A 16,885-nucleotide genomic window follows, 5' to 3' on the forward strand; every position below is an offset into this window, starting at 1 on the left:
GAGAAAAATTAAAATTTACACCACGTTTGATGAGTTTGCAAAATTTAACAACTTTCTGACCTCCATGAGGCCCTTCAAAAATGTGGTTCATTTTAAGAATAATTCCTTCAGTTTTAATAGGGCCTTCGCTGCCTGACGTTGTCGGTGCTCTGGCCATAAATATGAACATTTGTCAGACAAAAATGGTCCTATCACTCGTCACATTTTGTGGCCACAAAGGTGTTGATACCCTGCTGCTTTTAAGCTCATTGAATGCACATTGGATTGTAAAAAGTGGCATACTTTGTGGCTCGCTGTGCCACTCAGGTATTCCCATTTTCATTGTTTAAATATATAAAGAGCTGTCTGTGTTATGATGGAGCAGAAGGGTTTCGTCTAGTTTGGGGTTAACACTCGTATCCTTTTTCCATTCAATGCATTGTTCCTTTTACCACTGATTAATATCTTGTTTAAACAGCCCGCAGACGCACCACGCCGTCTGCATGTTCATAAATCCTCTGGAGCTGATCAACACAATGGCCCACATTCCTGGCATTTAAAGGAAGTCCCTTATATCACTGCGTCTCCTCTCCACCAGAGACGTTCTAGGAATATGACACACGAACAAAAACAACTCTCTGCCTGCATGTCTGTTTATTTCATTTAGTTTAAAACATTAGTGAGACATCACACTTTACCTTTGCGACACATCGCTGGACCTCTCACCCGAACCCTGTCTGACTCCAGTTACATCTTTAGCAATGTTTTCTCTGTCATGGAATAACAACATTTCCTTCAACATTAGCCATTGTTTTCCTTTTTTAAATTTAGAATCAATAATAAAACATTAGAAATGGAGACATTTATCAGGGTTAAACCATCTGACCTGACTCCAGCGTTGTCTCTGTATGTGGGATTACCAAACACCCCCCTACTAATTATGGCTTCCTCTGGGCTGATGATGTGACACACACTGTGTGAAAATAACAATGATTTCATATCCATTAGATTAAAACTGCACAAATGATGAATTTTACATTAACAATGAGTCAGAGGTCACTCGCAGTGATGAACGCAGTTGCACAACTTTTTTCCCCCTTTTAGCTTGTTTGTTTGCACATTTATTGTGTTCTTTAGTCTTACCGTGCTCATTAACCCCAATTCCAGCAGCAATATAAAAACAAAAAAAACAGACACTGACTGAACACTACCTGTCCAGTTCAAAACAACAGACCGTTTATCTACCATAGTGGCATCCAAGAGGGCACTTTTACTTTGTTTTTTTAACATGGGGGCACCAAGGGGGCAGTACAATTAAGACTGAGTCCTTACTGCAGCAGCACAGGTTCGAGTCCGGCTCCGAGTCCCTCTCTCTCCCTGTCCTTTCTGTCTGTCACTATCAAATAAAGCAGAAATGACAATTTTTTTTTTTTTTTTTTTTAAATCATCAGAAACTCAACTCTTAAAGTGTCAGTATGCAGTATATTTTTGGCATCATTGGGCAAAAATTCCATAATAAACTTTCAGCATATTGTAATTCAAGTGTTCTGAGAGATAACTAGACTTCTGCTCCTCTTAATGGCTCTGTTTTCAGGCTTTAAAGAATCTAGTGACCGTGACGTGAGACTTTGACCAATCACAGGTCATTTCAGAAAGAGAGCATTCCTATTGGCTGTGCTCCGGTCATGTGACCGGAACTTGGCGTTCTTTCAACAGATTTTACAATGGCGGCCGCGTCACAAACTTTCTAATTTTACAGCTAAACCGTGCACTACAAGATGATTCTGAAACATTTGAGGCGAGAAATAGGCATTAACGTAACATAATATTGATTCATATTTGATCAGCGCAGCCTAGTTTGACTGTTTGGTTGGAGTTCGCGAGTGATTGACAGCCGGCTCTCATAGACGGCAGATGGACAACAGATCTCAGATCAGTTCTTACTGCTTGTTTTCCTCCGGTCTGTAAAATCTTGTAGATACTGTTAGGATCACCGGAGGACACAGAGGCATGTGATTTTTGTCAGGTTACCTGTTTCATGTACTACTGTCACAATATAGCGACGGTTTTATAAAAATAACTTTTTTTGACCATTTTTGCTCCAATCTTGCCTACTTCAGCTTTAATGAATGTTCATGTTGCTCAGTGTCTGCTAGATTTTGCACACCTCCAAAATCTAAACCTCCGTTTCAATGGTAAGCAAGTGATTGGTTGATTTAGCTCCTGTCGGATCAAACCGCAAATGAAAACATTACAGAGGCTTTACAGCTTTAACCTAAAGGTTAAAAAAGAGGTCTTCTCTCATATAACAGCTTTTATAGTATTGTAATTGTATTCATCAGTATGGTGAACACCATTCTCTGATGTGGGAAACATTGATCATGTTTGTTGGGTGGCACCTGTCACGTTGACAATCCCAGTAAAATACACTATATTTTGTTGCCTTCATATTACCATGCTGGATTATCTGACATTTTCACCTCCATGTAGCAACAAGATAAAAGCTGCATTTTCAGCAGTGCGGCTGTAGCTCAGTGGGTTGAGCTGGTCGTCCTTTATCCATAAGGATAGCAGTTTGAACCCCAGTTTCATACTGTCTGCCTGTTGAAGGGGCGAGACACTGAACCCCCAAGTTGCTCCGTGGCTGCTTCACAGCACTCCAAAAATGCTTAGGGTGAAATGCAGAGGTCAAAGGTCATGTATGTACCTGTATGTACACTGAATATGATTTCTAATAAAGTTTACAGCTAGATGCTTTGTCATCTTTGCTGTAGAGTTGAACGTGTGGTAGGGTACGTTTTGAATGGCTTTAAACTTTCCGCCCTTCTAGATAAGGTCTAGGGGTGTTGTCCTGTGCAACAATAGAAAACGGTGGCATTGCCTGCACGCCCTCACGTAGCCTCACGAGATGGGAGAGGTTCATTCACAATACCCGACATGGGGCTTATACGTCACCAGAGATCCATTTCCTTGTGTTACAGTATATCAACCAGTCAAGCTCTATTTTAATCATAAATGATGGTTAGATTTCCAAGCTACATTAAGCAAACAACACATTATGGCCAGTAAACACACATATCCTGTTTTATCTTGTATTTATCCAAAGCCCCCTTATATTCCCTCCTGTCTGACAGAGAACAACATCTCACTCATCACACACAATCTCTGATCAGAGTCAAGGTGTGGTTTGATCCATGAACCAGGCTGCCATGTGTGATTGAGTTTCACAGGGGTCTCATGGGTACCAGACCCCTCCCCCCCGTTTCCTTAAACACCCACCCATTACAGACATCCATCCCTCTCGGAAATGAACTCCTCGCTAACAGACGTGGTTTGAGGTTACACCTCGGCTCGCACCAACAATGCCACTTTGATCTCTGTAGGCGTTTCACAGTGCTATACATTGTATGACTTAATTGTGCCTCCTCTGAGCTTGTACCTCCCGCGTAGCTCTCTGGAGGACATGAGGGAGGATGTACTGTGTAGTAGTGCAAAAGGATGGTGTGTGTGTGTTAGGGATGTCACGAGAACCGATACTTCGGTACCAACTCGCTACCAAAATCTAAAAATGTGACGGTACTCATTTTCTTCGGTACCGAAGTTACCGAACGATGCCTCTAATGGTCATTTAGTACCGGAGCAGAGGTACTGGAGATGTGATTCTTCTGGATCTAATGGGGGTAGTATACGCTTACAAGTGTTCTCATCTACCGTGAAATGAAGGAAGAAGAAGAAAAAAACAACAACATGAGACATGAAAGATGGCAGCTGGCTAGTTAGCCAAGCTATGTGCAATGAACGAGAGTGAAAATGCTAAGCAACCAGTTGTTATTATTTTTCGACACACCTCCAACTCCGGGTAGTTTGTGAGCTGCAGCAGGGAATAAATCCAGCTTTGTTGATAGCAAAAGAGGAACCGTTTCCCGTCTCCCTTCTTCTACAAGTTAGCCACATGCAACGTTACAATAGATTCGCAAAAAATAGTATGCGGTGCAGTAACGGTGCCGTCGTACTTTTCTTTCCAAAGGAAGAAATACTTCCAATTTAGAAAAGCACCTCAAAGACAGACATCCTGACAATAGTGTTTGTTTTAAATACTTGAAGGCTATATGCCACTGTTCTGTTTTGCAATGTTAATAGAAGTTTCATTTTTATTTATTACTTAAAGGCTACATGCCTCTGTTTTTGTAATGTTCAAATGTTTTGATAACAGAGTGTGTGTTGAATTACATGGGATTTTTTTTTTTTTTTTTTTACCGTGGTACCGAATTGGTATCGAGAATCGTGTAAATTCCCTGGTATTGGTATCGACTACTAGATTTCTGGTACCGTTTCAGTGATCCGTCTCATTCTGAAAAAGTCAGCTTTTTCAAAAACCAACAAAACTCCTCATCTCTCCTCTGACATCAGATGATTTGCTGCCACTTACACTTCATAGTTTTCAAACACAGAGAGAGAGACTGAAGTCTCATCTGTCACTGGGTTTAAATTAATGCCTCTGACTGCAGTAAAATGCAGAAAAAATAAAATACAGTCCAGGTCCTAACATCTGTCATTAAAGGAATGTATAAAAATAAGACGCGTCTTCTGATTAATCTAAAAAAATCAGACTTTTACAGAGAAATTTGTAGCTTTTGGGGGTTTTTTTTCGCCTTTTTAAACATGCTCAAAATTTCAAATAACTTTAACCTAAAAGCTAAAAACAGTGCTGCTTTATGATACTTAAAAAATACTACAATAAATTTTAGAATAAAAAAAATGTAAAACGTAGTGTGTGTGTGTGTGTGTGTGTGTGTGTTTGGAGGGAGGGGCTGTATTCCTGATTTTCTGTTGAAAAAATCCTTCCAGCAGTAGGACCCAGAGGTTGTTTTTTTTTGTAAGACCAGCACACCTTTATGTTGTCTGAGGCAGGACAAAGATGTGAAAAAAGTAGTTCAACACTGTAACAAAAAAAAAAAGTTGAGCTTTGAGCCATGTCATTGGCTAAGAGGAGTCAGACAGGAAAATGTAATGGCTCAAGAGGTCAGGGCAGAGTCTACTATAAATGTATTGAACAGCTTTACTGAGTCCACAACAGCGCCTGCATGCTGAGCCATCATCAGCTCATCTCTACAGGGACAACATGAGCGCGTCTGTGGCCGTGTACAGGAGTATTTACACGGAGGACCGCTTCAAACAGGCCTTCGGATCCGATGACAACACCAGCAGTGGGAGTCTGAGGCTCCGGGAGAAGCTGGCCGGGAAATGCAGGTGTTCGAGGCGAGCCTTCCTTCACCTGTTGAGAGACAGAGTGCCTATTTTCAGCTGGCTGCCCAGATACAGACTCAAGAAATGGATTTTAGGAGACACTATTGGGGGACTGACTGTTGGTATTCTTCACATTCCGCAAGGTGAGATAACATTATTGAGCATCAGGTTCACAGTACAGGTGATAACTCGCTGCCAGTCTTAAAAAAAAAAAAAATAAGGCTTGTTTTTTCTACATTATTGGAGTACGTTTATTATAATTATTACATAATATAATATAGATATAATATTATATAATATGTAGAATAAATTGAGCCAGGATTTAATAATATTAATAACAATATAAAAATGATAATAATAATACTAGGAATGATGAAATAGTAAAAAATAGCCCAATAATAATAATTAAAATAATATAATAAAAATGATAAAAGTAATTAATAATATTGACTAAATAATGACAACAATACATGCAGTTATTATTAATTAATAAATTGAACCAGGATTCAATAAAAAAAAATATTAGTACCATAATAATAATAATAATAATAATAATAATAGGAATAATAATAAGAAAATACCCTAATAGTAATAATTGAGAAATATTATTATAAAAATAAAATAGATAATAATAATAATTAATGACAACAATTCACTCAGTTATTATTATATTTCTTAAGAAGTAATTATATACAAAGAATTTGAGCAAGTATTGTTTTACATTTTATGAAAAGGAACAATTTAATGACACCAAACTGTCAAAATGGACATTGTCACAGTGGAGATAAATAACAGTCTACATCTGTTGTAGTGTCAGTCACTTCCATTATTTTTTTTTTACTCAGTTAGCAAGACATAATGTAATACAAATAATAATAAACTTTATTTCTATAGGTAAACTGTCAAAATTGACATTGTCACAGTGGAGATAAATAACAATCTACATTTGTTGTGTCAGTCACTTCTATTATTTTTTTTACTCAGCAAGACATAATGTAATAATAATAATAATAATAAACTTTATTTCTATTGCACCTTTTAAAACCAGAGTTACAAGGTGCTTCACACACCGAAAAGAGACAATACAAGACAAAATGAATGATGTAAGCCTACATAAGTACATATTTTACATTCTGAGCACTGATTAGAAAAAGTGTTTACTGATAAACTGTTTTTTTTTAATGTTCCTCCCTAAACAGGCATGGCCTTCGCGTTACTCACATCAGTGGCACCAATATTTGGCCTTTACACCTCCTTCTTCCCTGTGGTCCTCTATATGTTCTTTGGCACAGGTCGCCACGTGTCCACAGGTGAGACTTGTGTCCACATAACATCTATAGAGCATCATGAATCAACAGGAGTACATTATATCTCATGCAGGCACTCTGGCCTGAACTCAATGCATCAGTTATTATGTGTTCTACTGTTACTGAGATAACAAGTCTGTTCTCAGGTACCTTTGCTGTGGTGAGTCTGATGACTGGCTCTGTGGTGGAGCAGCTGGTTCCCACTCCACTGGAGATGAACTCCAGTTCGTCTGAAGCGGCCGACTTTGAGGCCCAGAGGATCGGGGTTGCCTCCGCTGTAGCGCTCCTCTCAGGGATTATTATGGTAAAACAGATACACAAAGTCTGTGGATTTAACACAAAATGCAACTGTGATGGCAGATCTGTCTTTTTGTTACGACACAGCTCATAATTACGTGTTAATCTCTTGTGTCCCAGCTCTGTATGTTTGGTCTTCAGCTGGGCTTCCTCTCCACCTATCTGTCAGAGCCAATTGTTAAAGCTTTCACCAGCGCTGCTGCCTTCCATGTTACCGTCTCACAGCTGCAAAGCATGCTGGGGCTGCGGCTCCCTCGCCACACTGGGACCTTCTCCCTCTTCAAGGTGAGCAGCGTTTCACGATGATGGTCTGATCCAACACGTTATTTGTTGCTGTTTGCTCACAGCTCACTGACTGGTGTGTTCAGACTTTAGCGTCGGTGATGGAGAACCTGCCTCACACCAACATGGCGGAGCTGCTCATCTCCTTAGTATGTTTGGCTGTTCTGGTGCCAGTTAAGGAGATCAACACGCGTTTCCGGCAGCGCCTGCGTACACCTATTCCTGTGGAGATCCTCACGGTTAGTCAGCTGGATTTAGGAATGCGGAGGGTACATTTACATATAATCAACCGGTCATAAGTCATGGTTTTCTTCTTCATTCTTCAGGTGATTATTGCTACAGGTGTGGCCTACGCCTCGTCGCTGGACTCTACTTACAACATTGAGATAGTTGGCCACATCCCAGCTGGGTAATCATTTTAGGTTTAGACCTCAAAACCCTGATGAGCTCAGTAGCGTCTAGTAGTTCACTTTTAATCCTCCTATCCTCAGATTCCCAAAGCCACGGATGCCTGCCTTGCACACTTTCCCTGACATTGCTGGAGACACACTAGCCATAACGTTTGTCGGTTACGCAGTGTCCGTCTCACTGGCGATGATCTATGCTGATAAACATGGATATTCCATACATCCTAACCAGGTAAAGTGTGTGAACGTCACAGCAGCTTCTTGTTGACATGTTAGATTCTCACCATTCATCTGTTTGACCCTGTGCTTGATTTCAGGAGCTCCTGGCTCACGGTATCTCCAACACAGTGTCCTCTTTTTTCACCTGCTTCCCCAGCTCAGCCACTCTGGCCACCACTAATATACTCGAGAGTGCTGGAGGATTCACACAGGTAGTGTACATGATATAAAGCAAGATATGTGTGCCACACTCACAAGCCACTGGATGGCTCTTTGCATTAATAAAGGTGCAATCTGCAATTCAGATATCAAGAGAAGACACTCTATTCCTCTCAAATTGATTGAAAAGTCATTTAAATAGAGGGACAAACACTAAAAACTATATTTAGGTTATTGTGTTTACTGATGCTTTAAACAGCACAGCAGTAAAACATCAACTGCAGATTCCCCATCTATAACTCATTGTTCAGTTGCAGTATGTGAATGTACCTTAAAGAGGACCTATTATGCTTATTTTCAGGTTCATACTTGTATTTTGGATTTCTACCAGAACATGTTTACATGCTTTAATGTTCAAAAAATGCTTTATTTTTCTCGTACCACCTCCCCCCCAAAAAGCCCAGTCTGCTCTGATTGGTCAGCTGACCCACCGTTGTGATTGGTCAACCAAACCAAACTCTTTGGACTCCGCTCCAGCTCCGCTCTAACTAGCTTTGTTTGAGGGCATGCCAAACTAGCCGCTAGGCAGGTATTATTAAAATATGTTACTTGGTGACATCACCACATTACGGAAAAAAGGCAGGACTTAAAGCAAGGCGTTTCAGGCAGTTCAGGAGCAGTGTTTCTGTGGGGGAGAGTATCTCACTTTTGTGTGGACATTGTAACTTTGCAGACCTTTTGTATGCACACAAAACCATATAGCCCACTAAAGGAAAGGGGAAAATCACAAAAGCCTAGTAAGTCCTCTTTAATATGTAGATAAAAAAAGTACAGATTGGCGTTTTATAAACTCTAATCCCCTTGAATCCAGTTGAAATGATTAAAACCTAAGAGTTCATTTACATCCAACTGTTTTTGGATTTGCTTTAATGTTAAACTTCCATATTGTGGATGCAAAAAATGCTCCAAATAAGGAGCAATGCTTATGAAACACCCTGTAATTTCCAGTAAGGGATGTGTGTCGTGTGTGTTCCTGCAGCTCTCCGGCTTGTTCACAAGTCTGGTTGTTCTGATTGTCCTGCTGCTGATCGGACCGCTGTTCTACTTCCTACCAAAGGTGTGTTTTATATGTGTATCTGTGTAAGAATAAGAGACAGAGAGAGAGGAAAAGTTCACTCATCTCATCCTTTTATCTCTCTCCCCAGGCAGTCTTGGCATGCATCAACGTCACCAGCCTCAGGCAGATGTTCCTGCAGTTCCAGGATTTACCTGAACTGTGGAGAATCAGCAAGATTGACTTTGTAAGGCAATGGATTATTAGTACAGCAATATAAGACACACATACATATTCTGCAATATGGTCCCCATGCACAAGAATAAAACACAAGAGAATGAAAGGAAGATGGTTAATTAGCTCCCTGGTTCCCATTAGGTCAACAACTGACCCATTAAGCACAGCTAATTGGGTTTTTCCAGTATCTTCACATATGAGATCATATTATCCTGCTCATGCTGGGATCATTTACAAGGCATTAATTCACCTCATCTCATATGTGCTTACAGCAACATTTTACCAATCATCTAATCTGGAGTTTAAATGGCAAACAACCTCTTGAAACTGGACTTCATTCTTATGCTTATTTGTAACACGTGCTTAGCTGGAGTTGTGTGAGTTCACACAGGTTTTCATACAGTCTGAATCAGCTGCCTGCTGACAAATTGATGCATGCATCTTTAAACAATAACTGCTGAGTCACAGTTGTAAGATTATTTGAAATAAACACTCTTCCAGCCAATGAGAATCATCAATCAGGTCATGGGATCATGAGCTAGTAGAGCACAGGTTGCACACACTGATTGCTTGGCTGTAATTAACCATAATCTTCACTGACATGCCTCCATTGTTAACTGTTACATCCTGATATGACAATACTCTATTCTGACTTGTGTAGATGGTTTGGATGGTGACCTGGCTCTCTGTAGTGGTGCTCAATGTGGATCTGGGCCTCGCTATTGGAGTGGTTTTCTCCATGATGACCGTCATCTGCCGCACACAAAGGTACAGTTTCCATTCTCTCTGCGCCGATACCAAGGTGCAATCCAGCTAGTACTCTTGCCATTAAATACCATTTACATATGACATGTTAAACATGAACTGAGAAGATCACACTTATCTGCGGCAAGAACTATGTAAAAGTATAAAGCTCCAGAATCAACCAAAATTTAATCAACAAGGACATTGAGAGTTTTATATCCGTAATGGAGCTCTGAACTAAAATTCATCACAGAGAAATAGAGAAACATTTCATACTTTTCAAGCTATGTAGATCATAAGTTATAATGTGTTCAATGGTTCCAACAGGGCTGGTTGTTCAGTACTTGGTCGGGCCAGCAACACAGAAATTTACAGACCTCTGGAGAACCACAGCAAGGTGAGAGGACGCTCCTACTGTTTGATTTCTTAATCCAACAACAAGTGATAATCGTAATCTCATAGACAATGAATGAAAGAGCCTAGAATGAAGTTGGGTTGCTCCTGTTTTCCTTTTAGTGCTACGAGGTACCCGGAGTGAAGATCCTGACTTACAACGGGCCGATTTACTACGGCAACCGCAGCTTCTTCAGGGAGGAGATGAGCCGGCTGCTGGGCCTGACGCCAGAGAAGATCCGCAGCCGGGAGAAGGCTAAGAAAGCCCTGGAGAAAAGGGAAAGAGAGGCCGCCGTCAACACTGTGGTACGACTACTAGAATCACTGCAGGGCTGCTCTCTCTTAGTGGATTAGTCGATTAATCGGTCGTTATGGTCTTAGTTGACTAAGACTTCTTTACTTGATTATCATTATTATTGTCTTTTTATATGCTTTTTTCATGCTGAATAACTTATTTCTGAGCAACTTATGAGCACATCTCTGGTAAACACAAGAATTTAGTGTAATTCTTTGTGGAGAAACTCAGTTTTACAGTTGATTAAATCAACTAATCGATTAGTCGGCTAAGAGTTTCTTTGGTCGAGAACAGCCCTACAGTAAATCACTGAATGATATATACAGTATATACAGTTCACTCTGTAAAATTTAATTTCAGTGTCTTATTGTTTTTTTCTCCCTCCATCGTTGTTTAGGAAAGAGGCATTGCAAACACATCGTTTTCTTCAGATCATGAGTTCTTTAAATCTGGTACGTAATGACAACAAACAAAAATGATACTAAATATGCAGTTCCAAAATCTAAAAACTTTAGATTTGAAATAATGAGATCTACATCAGTTATTTGGCCATTCCGAAGTTTGAGATTGCTCTATTTACATTTTTTGTAGACATGTGCTGCAGAAAATGTCCTTTCACTTTCTTCTTTCTTTTCTGTAGAGACATCTGAGAGTGATGTTCAGGCCGTGTTAATCGATTGCAGCAGTGTGACATTTGTCGATGTGGCTGGAGCAAGACTCTTTACACAGGTTAGTCTACTTAATCAAGACATTATGCTTCAAACTTTCACTGTATGGGGTTCTCTCCATTTCTTCGTGCATGGTGTCAGCATGATTGATTGCTTTTGACTTTTTGCAGATGTGCACTGAATGCGAGAAAGTTGGAGTTCATGTATATTTGTCAAACTGCAATGGTAAGGCCTATGTATCCAAATTATTTTTTTCCTAATGGATTATTCTAGTTTATTCACTTGCATACAGTGAATACTAATCAATGATTTCTATCCCCTTAGAGAGCGTCTTAAAGATCCTAACATCGAGTGGTCTAATGACCTACATGAACCCTCAACATATATTTGTTACTGTTCATGATGCAGTGATGTATATTCAACAGCAGCAGGTAAGCTAGAAAATTCACAAATACAAAAAACGACTTTGATTTCTAATGACTTAGATAGTTCTTATATAACAAATGATGCAATGTCTGTCGTCTGCCGCAGGAAAAACCTCCGGAGAACACAACGACTGTTTGGGTGTGAGCCAGGAGGACAGTGATGAGTCACGCTCCCATCAACCAAGTGTCTTGGACTACAAAGGCAGAGGGCAAAAGGACTTTTACATTATAAGAGACTATAAGTCTCTCAGCTGTATAGCAGTGCTCCAGCATTTGGTCCAGACTTCACTATATACCAGTGTTTCGAAGAAGCAGTAGCCTGTTGTAGCGCCATGTAATGAATTACAATAATTATTACATCACAGTGTTACCAGTTTTCTCACAGAAACTGGACTCACTACTGGCACACTTTAATCTGATATCACAAATTGAGAGGGATTTAAATGAACAGACAATCTCCTCATATTTAGCGTAAAACAAGAAAGAAAACAAATATGTATTTTTTGACTTTGGACTATAAAACTGTATATGACAGATGTTAATTGTTCTGTCTTTTATTGTCTTATATGCTGGAATATAGTGATATTTATTTAGTTTCTGTTGCAATACAGATACATATAAAGTGCACTGAATAGTTTGTTAAATACTTTATGTATTTATATGTTTTGAAATATGTGCTTGAATATGCAACTATGTACAGTATAAATGCCAACTCATACTGCCTTAAAATGTTCTGTCTTTTAACTCCAGAGAGACTGCACAAAATATTGTATGAATGACTTTTGTATTTGTCAGCAACTGTGCCATCCAGTGGATGTTTTTGACAATAAATATATCTCCAAAAACAAAACTTCTCTGTGAATCAAATCATTGGGTTACCGTGGTTATTAAATACATTTTAGAAGAGAACCACGATGTGGAATGTGAAGCACGCCACTCTGCCAGATTATGAAGAGAGAAGAAGAGCAGTCTTTGTATTTGGGGAGGTACTGAGGACCTCTGTGTGTCTGCACTGAGAAAATGAAAAATACAAGATTCAAATGACAACATAGATGAAGGATTTTATTTTGAGAGTAACACCACAGGTCATCAGTCCTGCAGAATTCTGGTTTATTTAACACACATCATGCAAGCAACACTAGTGCCAATTCATGTATATTTTCATATAACTTGCTACTTGCTATTACATTAGATGCAACTTTCCGAGTTTCTTTATTTATGAGATGCACAACAATTACAACAAAGCAGTCGTTGGCAGTGAAAACCTTCAGCAAAGCTCATTAAATATGTATATAAAAAAGGAAAATCACACAAGTAAAAGCAAAATGAGAGTCTAAGACATAAAATAGTGAAAGTATAAATATAGGGCTTAAATATAAACATATATAACAATAAATAAGTAATGTAAATGTAAATTTGTAGAAGACAGTATTTCAAATGGATAAACTGAATGTAAACATGAATATAGCATGTATATGCATGATGAGAAATAAAAAATGATATATACAGAGGTGTTCAAAGTTTGCAAAACAGTATTCTTTTGAGCCACAATTTTCTACAGAAAGAGAATTTTCATTCTATAAATCCAGTCTGACAAAACCTTCTGTTATCAGATGTTTAAACTGTGTTTTACCAGAGGTTGTAAGTGATGTTTTACCTCGCCACCATGCTGCCCTCTGCTGTCCGACAGTTAAAGGTTTCCCCCCACTGCTCCTATTCATCATCCTGTTACCTTGACCTGATAAAACTATATGCAGTGTGAGTTCAAAACCAGGACGAAAAAGGAGAAAAAAACTAATTATTTCCTTGCTTGATGTTAGATAGCCAAGTTATTAATTTTTTCCAGTGCATATTTCAAAGAGGCCTCTAGACACTGTACCCTTTGGGTTTTCCCTTTAAAGCTCAAGGAGTGTTTCACTAATTGGCAGGAAGTAGTCCACTTCAATTAGAACATGGTACACAAGGCTCTGGCCAAATGTTTACTAAGCCAGAATCTACCGGCAGACCTACTAACACACACACAGACACACTCACACGTTCAAAAAGTAATCCTGCCAACTCCTTCGGGAAGGTCAGCGGTTTAATGACAAAGCTTTGATTTATATATGAAAAAAAGGGCTTACAGGTAACGCCCCGTACATGTTCTTTCTGTTCAGTTACTTGACCCAAACATAGCCAAATGAAAAAACAAACAATCAAACAAATACAAAACATGAAATAATATTTACAAAAGGATAAAACATCAAGTAATTTCTATTATTTCTCATTAACGCAATTCATTCAGAAACAGCAAAAACAGCAAGCGTTGAAAGGTACTGGAAAACAGACACTTTAATCAAACCAAGAGTGCTTGTAATTTGTATGAAATGATAGTAGTACTACTACTGATACTACTACTATTAATGATAATATTGATAATGATGATAATGTTAGGTTCCTCATGACAAAGCAGAGAATAACTCAACTCGGGTGGCATTTTTCTCTGATCTTTTGTTTCCATCTTGTGGTGAAACATTGGAATGACAGCTGATGTCTTTCAGCAGGTTCTCTATAATGAAGAGTCAGTGTCACCGTAGTAACAAAAACTTAAATAAGAAGTTTATTATCTTCTTTATTTATTAATTATCCCTTGTTGGAATCAAATACACACACACACAGAACAGCAGCAGACAGACATTTATACCTTTAACTGAGTGGTGGAGGAAGTCCTCAGATTTGTTATTTAAGTAAAAGTATCCACAATGTGTAAACATAACGTGCAAAATCCATAATTTCTAGTCATTGTATCAGACAAAGGTAATGTATAAAAAAGACAAATGCATGTATATTGAATGTTGTGAATATAGTGAGTGATATGTGCAGAACAGTAGGGAAGAGAGCTGCGTTGGGCACTGGAGCACATAGTTTTCTACCGTGTGACACAATGTAACATAAAACTTTTATCAGTAAACGTTTTTAAACTGGATAACATCTCCTCACATTCGTGGCAGACTGAAGTTACTGTGCTTACAGTTTGTTTGTGGCTTATTTGGGGATCCAGACCAAATGCCACTGCAAGTACCAAAACCATGTAAAAATACTCAATTAGTATAATTAGTATATTAGTAGTATTAGTATAAGTAAAAGTCCAGCATTTAAAATCGTACTTGAATAAAACAACAGAAATATAATCATCAAGATGTACTATCAACGGTAAAACTTGTGCCCCTTCCATGTATGATATATCTATTATTATATATGACATTATTAGATTGTTAATACCGATGAAATAATGTGTAAGCAGCATTTTACTGTTGTGGCTGGTCAATGTGGAGCTAGTTTTAACTGTTTTATATACAGCTAGTTAACTAGGTTAGAAACTGCAGGGGGTGAGAAATGATTAATGGGAGAGAAGAAAAAAACAAGTTCTGTTACAAATCTGTATTCGTTTTTTTTTTTTTTTTTTTTTTAATGAATATTGGATACTTTGACTTCTTTGAGCCTCAAACAGTTATTATAATGAAACCATCTGAGAATTCTATGCACATGCATGCATGCACACACACACCACATCCTCACATGCAAAGAGAGGTGATAAGACTTGGTTTTAAAATATGTAATTAATAACCATTAACCTTATCGATGGCAGTGAGACACCTCAGTGGAATGTAGGCATTACTATTATTATTACTTTACACTTCTGTCATTCATGTTAAAATGTCCACATGAGAAACGTATTCTGCCAGTAGGCCTTCACATGATACAATAATACAATATATATTACTACAACATCAAACACGTCAGTCCTTGAATACTAAAATGAACATTTTTTGCTACTCAAGTGCAATTTCTCAAACTTTTCGCTGGATAAGTTTGTCAGCTTTGCTAAAAAAAAAAGTGACCACAGATCTCAAGGAAACATTATGCAGTTATACTAAAGTTATCCCAAAGAGACAGACACTTTTAAGACAGATTGTAATAATTTACAATACAAAACCCTTTCCATGTTTCTCTTTTTTCATTTCACTGTATGTCTGCATTATAAGGATTTCAAGTGAGTGCATGTAAGTTAATGTGCACAGGATTTAGGGAATGAGATCAAAAAAACATTTCTTTTCAATAAGAAGAAGTGTTAGGTAATAACACATGAATAGCAGGAAGGTCTGGTGGATGCCACAAATCCGTTTTGATTAAAGGAGGATGTTGACATGGCCGAAGTCAGTCATAACAGAAGATTTAAGCATCATTGGGCAAAAATTCCATAATAACCTTTCAGCATATTGTATTTCAAGTGCTCTGAGAGATAACTAGACTTCTGCACCTCCTCGTGACTGTTTTCAGGCTTTAAAAAAATCGATGCTTTTAGATCTCGTGATGGGAGACTTTGGCCAATCACAGGTCATTTTAGAGAGAGAGCGTTACTATTGAGTGTTCCCATCGGCTGTGCTCCAGCTGATGGGCGGTGCTTGGTTTTTCTTCAATAGATCTCAACATTGCTGCCAGGTCACAAACTTTCTCATTTTACAGCTAAACAGTACACTACAAGATGTCTCTGAAAACATTGGAGGCGAGAAATAGGCATTACAGTAACAGAATATCGATTCATATTTGATCAGCGCTGCCTAGTTTGATCGTTTGGTCGGAGTTTGTGAGGGATTGACAGCTGCTCAGAGACGGCAGACTCCAGGTATAGGTTCTGATTGTGATGGGACTTTCTCATTGGTGGGTTTTTCCTTTTATGTTGTAGACAACATACAGTCGACAGCATTAAATTAACTCTAAATGAGCGATTGCCAACAGGAGGTATGGAAGCTAGTAGAAATTATGATTTGCTAAGGAAAATATAAAATATATTCACATGTTTGTGTTTCGGAGGAAAATCAACACAACAATACAGTTACGGCTATGACAGGCCGACAGCACAGAGACACTTCAAGTGGTTGTAGTGCAAATGCAACCTTCAATGTACTGGAAAAAAAGACTAAACATCAATGATTACTGGATCACTACTTCTGCAAATGTTTCACCCACTGTTGTCTCTGTGGTTAATTATTAAGAATTTCAGGAAGTCCATATTATCTATTGAACAGGTGGTTTATAGTACTTTAGCCCATCGCCAATGTCTTCACTTTATAATTTTAACCTGTTACACATTTGGGTAAAATTGTCATAATCAGCATATGAATTCTTGAG

General features: G+C 38.5%; 1 protein-coding gene and 2 long non-coding RNA genes across 3 annotated transcripts in view; 1 reads left to right on the plus strand and 2 right to left on the minus strand.

Annotated features, from left to right (window-relative positions):
* Positions 1-16,885, minus strand: part of LOC119490573 — an 839,978-nt gene that overhangs the window by 212,111 nt on the left and 610,982 nt on the right. The gene's annotated exons all lie outside the window — the stretch shown is intronic.
* Positions 5,102-12,563, plus strand: slc26a10 (solute carrier family 26 member 10). The gene is made up of 18 exons (XM_037774034.1): positions 5,102-5,369; positions 6,426-6,536; positions 6,680-6,837; positions 6,951-7,115; positions 7,199-7,351; positions 7,439-7,521; positions 7,604-7,751; positions 7,837-7,950; positions 8,937-9,014; positions 9,103-9,198; positions 9,850-9,956; positions 10,260-10,329; positions 10,449-10,631; positions 11,018-11,072; positions 11,261-11,349; positions 11,459-11,513; positions 11,613-11,719; positions 11,820-12,563. The coding sequence occupies exons 1-18, from the start codon at positions 5,102-5,104 to the stop codon at positions 11,856-11,858; spliced, it is 2,079 nt and encodes a 692-aa protein (XP_037629962.1). The 3' UTR covers positions 11,859-12,563.
* LOC119490572 lies at positions 13,751-16,054 on the minus strand. Its single transcript, XR_005207435.1, has 2 exons — positions 15,550-16,054; positions 13,751-15,392 (listed from the first exon to the last, which is right to left on the minus strand). It is a non-coding gene; the product is annotated as an uncharacterized LOC119490572 (long non-coding RNA).

Source organism: Sebastes umbrosus, chromosome 6, assembly GCF_015220745.1.
Source record: "Sebastes umbrosus isolate fSebUmb1 chromosome 6, fSebUmb1.pri, whole genome shotgun sequence".
In the NCBI taxonomy this organism is placed as follows: Eukaryota; Metazoa; Chordata; class Actinopteri; order Perciformes; family Sebastidae; genus Sebastes; species Sebastes umbrosus.